This window comes from Papaver somniferum, unplaced genomic scaffold (assembly GCF_003573695.1).
Source record: "Papaver somniferum cultivar HN1 unplaced genomic scaffold, ASM357369v1 unplaced-scaffold_21, whole genome shotgun sequence".
Classification (NCBI taxonomy): domain Eukaryota; kingdom Viridiplantae; phylum Streptophyta; class Magnoliopsida; order Ranunculales; family Papaveraceae; genus Papaver; species Papaver somniferum.
Genome location: NW_020631041.1, coordinates 12,448,590 through 12,455,139, shown reverse-complemented (window position 1 = coordinate 12,455,139; position 6,550 = coordinate 12,448,590). Strand labels below are relative to the sequence as shown.

Genomic DNA, 6,550 nt, shown 5'->3' with positions numbered 1-6,550 from the left:
GCCTAAAAGACTTTCACCTTTCCAATTATTTTGGATAAAGTGTCGTGGTTTTTACCTGATTTATTAGTTATGATCCTTATGGAATTGCAAAGACTGTATTGTATTAAAATAATTTTCAACAGTTTACAAAAAAATAATAAATACTAGGAGATTGGTGTGATAATTATAAAGTTGGCAATAATCATCATCATGAGTTGTTATTTTTGTTAAAAACTAGTGTATATGGTTGTAAATGCCAGCCACACCTTACAAATTTCGAATATAGGTAAGTTTCATCGGATTATGGGAGATTGATTTTCTTTTTCTTAGAGAACGCACATACTATATTTCATTCGATTAATTTTAAACAACAAAAATAAATAAATTAGGAGTTCTATTTCTTGTTTAATTAGTAATAAAATCTAGGTTACAAAATTGGTAATGATCATCATTTTCATTAGTGATGATCAAAAACTTTACAAGAACTCTGGATATCTATTTAACTAAGGATCTTAATCTATTCAACTACTACACATGACCACTTAATGAATTGAAATGGATTTTCATAATTTGTGATTAATTAACCCATGTACAACAATAAGTCCTAAAATTAGTGAATGATCCACATTTGATTCCACCATTAATGTCAATACATCATCCCCTAACCCAACACCAAATCTTGATTGCTTTTGTTTCATCTCTGCAACCAAATTTCCTGCTTGGTCTAGTATCTTGCAACCCATTTTACTATCCAACCTTTCGATTGTATATAACGAATCAACCGAAGGCCCCATTGAAACACTAACAGTGCAATGACCTCTTTTTAGAAGTCTAAAAGGTTTCCTAACTTGAAACCATGGCTTCTCTTGATCTTGCTTGGAACAATAACTTCCATTATAACCTTCCCACCTTCCAAACATTCTCAATCTCTACAAAACAAAAATCATGAAAGCAAACCGTTAGTAATTCGCAACGGATATTCGTAACTGGGGTGGTACATGAAAAATCAAGAAATGGAAAACTGATCATAAGCGTTCAATTTACCTTTTTAAGAATAGTTGATAAAACATTTCCTTTAAGATCCATGAGATAAACTTTGTTGCTACATTTCTTGTGGTAGTTGTCGATTCGGTATATGATTTCACCATTCGAATCGAAGACGGTACAACCGTTGCTATTCATTACCAAAGATTTCATCCATATTGTGAATACTTCCGTTTTTGAAGTTATACATGAAGAAGAAGATGATGAAGACGAAGAGGGTGATAGAGAGGCTTGAGGATGTACTCTGGGAGCCATTAAAAAAAGACTACAAAAAATCTGGAGTTCTTTTTTTTCCTTTTGGAAATGAGAGAAGAAAGAGAGGCTCAAGGGGTTTATAAATGCTAGGAATTTTGAAGTATTAATTAATTATATTTACTGTTTTGATTAATTTAATTATTAAGTAATCAGAATAAAATCATAAATGAGAATCGAATATTGGATTACTTTTTTTTACAAAATAATGATAATTAAAAACAGGGATTCTGATGTGTACACGGTGGTGCCCGTGGTCATGGCATGATCCAGATCGATGTTGGACTCTTGGTTAGTACTGTACGAGTACTAATTTATTTTTAAAATAATTAATTAATTTACAAATCAGAAAATTTGTAATAAAAAAGTTTTTTAACCTGTTGTCTGACTCGATTGTGCGTGGAGGACTTCAATTGTACGTGGGGGTTTATTCAAGGAACCTTCTTGGCTCTAACTTTTCAATTTTATTTATAAAAAAACGTTGCTAAATCTATTCTTTTCTCCTTAATAGTATTAATTAAGACATTAAAATCAAATTACTGCTTCTCTGATTTCAAAGTTTGATTCTCATGGTGGCGTTTCATAGTTTTATTCTTCCCATCGAACATTGAAACGTTACTTGCTCAGTCTCTGCGGCCCTAAATGTTTCTTGAAGTTATTTTGTTCGATTACCAATGAAATGGTTGGAAATGTAATAAATATATTAATTATTTTCTTAAGCAGCCAGCTAACTTCTAGAGGTTGGGAAACTGGACAGTCTAGCTGCTGGACATATATATTATTGTTGGGACCAAATCGCTTTCTATGATCTCATACAGGTAGGTGTAATCAAGGGTCCAGTTTGGACGAGCCACATGATAAATGTGTTTCAAGCCGAGAAAAAGCCTATCAATAACACTTGAGCAGTAGAGCTAGAATAGATGCTATAAAAGTAGTTCTCGGAAAGTTGCATGAACTGGCTTATCTAAAAATGGGTGTTTTTTGATGGGTCCGATAAGTTGTGGTCCATTTCATTTAAATTGGGGAAGTTTCATTCCTGGAGCACCAACATGGATCATTTTGGACTTCTTTTAGATGTTCAGACTTGTCAAGAACATACCGTGTAATTATTCATATTGCTCGATTGGGAGTTTATCTTTTGTGATCCTCTGTAATTTGGTCTGAAATTGGCTTTTATCAACAAAATTTTCCTGCTTTCAATAAGATATACTCCTTCTGTCCTAAAATTTCTGTCCTCTATTCTATTTTTGTCTGTCCTAAAATATTGTCCAACTTCTGTTTATAGTCATATTTTTTAGTCAAACTCTCAAATATATCCTTCAAATTTTTATAATTATAAAATTATTTTAAATATCACCAATCTAAATATTAAATGATATCTTCCTCAATAGGAAACAAATTTACTAAATCAATCCATAAAGATTTTTATTTTTATCTTTTATTTAAACATTTCTATAAATATTATAATTACCAATGTATTTTTCTTACATACTCCAAATACTCCTTTTAATTTTAGTAATGATATATCATTCAGTAGGGATAGTTTTGTAAAGTCCTCCGGTCTCCTTAATATCTTGACTTAGTCAAAGCGGACTAATAATTTAGGACGGAGGGAGTAATGTTTAAAAGAATTTTGAGCTTCGATTTGTTTAGAACAGCTTTGGAAAACATTTTCCGGAAAAATTCTTTATGTGCTACTATACAAAGATTAACTGTTTAGAAATGCACCCCGTGACACAAAACCTACGACATAATCAGGGGCGGAGCCAAGATTTGCTGGCTAGGGTGCAAGAAATCAGTTTTGGGATTAAAAAAAACTTAGGAGGTGCAAAAGAGCAAAATCAATCCTCCAATAAAACTAATAACTCTTATTGGGCTTGAAAATAAGCTTTGGAACCAGCTGGGCAGGAAGTTCAAGTGCACACCTTTATACTGGGCACACTTTGCCCCCAGACATAATCCAAAATCTGTATTGAGACTGAAAATCTACCACTTTAACTCGATGCCTTTTGCGCGATCATAAATGGGCCATGTTCGACGAAATCTTCCTCTTAGCTTAAATTTTCCATAAACTACTACACTAAGCTAAATTTATGTCCTAACTTGACCTGAAATAGGACATTGTTGTGACTCTAAATCTAGGAACCCACAATCTTTATCAATTGTCATGTTCTAAAAATTATCTCATGGCTTAAGAGCATCTATTGGACATAATTTTGTCTCATGATCCCAAAGTTGTTTTAACAAGACCCTAACTTTTTTTACTTTTATTCATAATCCGCACCAACACACGACCAATTCCTTAGCATGACCTGATTTTTACCTCATCACCCATAAATTATCTGCCGCGGAACCCAAAAACTACATGATAAACCAAAAACCTACCATAATAATCTAAATTAAACGGTATGTAACCTAAAATGGGCCTAGTAGACAAAAATCTACCTCATGACTCAAAATTTATCAAATGACCCAACAAATTACCCTAGACTGATCATCCAAATATATCTCCACTTTTCAGAAGTAGCTTTTTGACTTAAATGTTGTTTTGGAGAAGACCAATATCTCCATGAGGAGGATTAGTTCCGTGGCAATCTTACTTTCTTGGAAAAGGCCAGGAATGTAAACCACTGACTTTAAATATGAGAATCAGTACTCCAACTATCTAACTGGTTATTTTTATTTAGACCCCGTCAAATCGTGGACTCCAGCTTTTAACTTTCATGATTTCTCAGGGTGAATCTAGAATTACTGATATACACAGAGACGGAGGTGGATATGATTCGACTAACCAAAAAATATACGTACAAACCTCTTGGATGGGTTGTAAGGGTGGTGTAAGTAGGACCGAAGAAGATGAAAGATCCCTATCCTCACACGTTGAGAAGACAAACAATTTGTAGTTGTACATGACAAACCATGTAGCTAGCTAGGCAGTCCCCTTACTACACACCTTCCTTGTTCGATATCAATACTACTCTCCTTTTTCCCTACAGAGAGTAAAATCAAATCTTGTCTATATTCTATATTAGAAGTTTGAATATCAGAGACAGAAAATGACTTCACAGCAAACACCTCCCCTTACTTAAATTACTTCTTCATTTCAATATCAAGAAGTGGTCCTATACACTAGTATCTAATCCTAAAGCTAATTTTATTGGATTCGTATCCAATAACTTGGAACTGTAGAGATCTTGTTTCATATTCTCGAGTCGAAAAAGTATGAGTGCACAGTTAACTTAAACGTCGTAGCGCGTTAGGATTCAAATTTGCTTCTGACTTTCTGGTTCTCTAGAATATATGCAAGGAAACAGGTCGTGCATGAAGGCATACCATCATTGTAAACCCTTCAATCATACGGGGATTTGAGGTAATCCCTGTGTAATCTGGTAACACTGCGTTGTAACAGCCTTGTATATGTCTTCTGAGACTCGATATAGAAATGAATGATCTTCAGGGCATGTCCCACGATAGGGTATGTCATAAATATCTTCACAGGAACTTTTCGTATTGAAATCTATCCAGTGATACAAAACCTGCATTTCAACCCAAAATGTGTTTCATGACTTACCGAAAGGCTATTAGGTGACCCAAAATGGACCCATTGGGTCAAATTGCTTGTGGTCTAAAAGTTCTGTTTATATAACATAAAAAAAAATCTACATTTAATTAATTAAATATCCACCTAATTTGCATCATGACTTATACTTAACCTAGGCTAAATTTGAAAATTCTCACCACGGCATATATTCTGCATGTTGAACCAAAGTGTGCCTGGACACCTAAAATTTGCATCATGATCCACTGTTTCTAAAAATTCATCACACTTATACAAAGTCTGTAGTGCAACTTAAATTAGCCAAAAATATGCCTCTTGCGTCAAAGTTTGTGATTCAAAATCGAACCCTTTGATGTTGTGAATTAGCGACCTAAAATCTGCCTCGCGGTCCAAAATATGACACCCATACAAAATATTTCTTTGATAAGAAATTAAAATTGTACCACATACTCTGCGACAATGAGAAGAAGTCTTCGTTGTCACCATTTATTGAAAGACTCAAAATCTACCTCACTGGTGATGTCGAATTTATCTACTGAACCAGATGCCCGATAAACTAAAATTGGCGTCATGATATGAAATCTGTAATGTAACCCAAAATTATTTCATATGATCCATAACTTTTCCAGTAGTCCATAAATTATGTCATTACCCAAGTTTAACATGTGACTCATTATTTGCCTCGTGACCCAAAATGAATCATGCGGGCCAAAATGGCTGTCATGTTTCAAATATTTCAGAGAGACTCAGAATTATGGATGAGCATGGGACGATATGGACCGGTTTAAACCTCATCCACATCCAATCCAACTCATTACAAATTCAAATTTGACATCCGCGTCCAATCCAACATCCAACGGATGCACGGGCGGACGGATTGGATGCGAATAATCCGATGGATTTGCTTTATAATTAAAGTTTACAATAGATAAATAAACGCAACAAGTACAGGGGTGGTTTTAGAAATAAGACTACATTATTGAAGGGTTTAAAACTGGATTTTAGTGCAATGCTTTGAAGTTATTCAAAATTTGAAGAGAAAGAAATATCCGACCACTTTAAAATAAGATGTTTTCGGAGTAATTGGTATCAAGTATGTCCACATGTGCATATATTGGTCTTGTATCTCATCAAAGAATGAAAGGAGTAGCTAATTTGACAAAAAACAAAAGAGTACCTAATTTGACAAAAAACAAATGTACCAACTTCATATTTGTACCGAAAAATTTTGATAAAAAAATGTACTAACGGATATGGATGTTCAACGGATTTTCAAGATTTTATCCGAACCCAATCCGTAATATGTTGGATTTCAAAAATCTCATCCGCATCCAACTCATTAACGAACGGTCCAAACACCCGCGCGCAAAAATACGGATGGTCCCGACTAAATCGGCGGATTTCGGGTCAAATACTCACCCCTACTCAGAATCTATATTGTGATCCAAAATTGATATTTCGGCGAAATTCAAAATCAACATTATGATCCGAAATTGATATTTTACGGCCGTACGTTTATCTCGTGAGTCGGCCCAATTCAAATCAAAATTCTTGATATTTTATTTATTTCTGATACCGGAATCAAGTAGAGGTAGTTTGATTTCTAGCTTAACATAATGGTTTCCCACAATGTCTAAACCGATAATTTCAATTAGTAAAATATGAGGTTGACAATACAAGAAATCTTCGAAAGATAACAAATTTTGGTAAAATTTT

General features: G+C 34.1%; 1 protein-coding gene across 1 annotated transcript; it reads right to left on the bottom strand.

The window, feature by feature from the left end:
* Positions 1–360: 360 nt before the first annotated feature.
* LOC113339726 (protein LURP-one-related 11-like) lies at positions 361–1,308 on the bottom strand. The gene is made up of 2 exons (XM_026584957.1): positions 1,024–1,308; positions 361–908 (listed from the first exon to the last, which is right to left on the bottom strand). The coding sequence occupies exons 1-2, from the start codon at positions 1,276–1,278 to the stop codon at positions 543–545; spliced, it is 621 nt and encodes a 206-aa protein (XP_026440742.1). The 5' UTR covers positions 1,279–1,308; the 3' UTR covers positions 361–542.
* Positions 1,309–6,550: the final 5,242 nt, after the last annotated feature.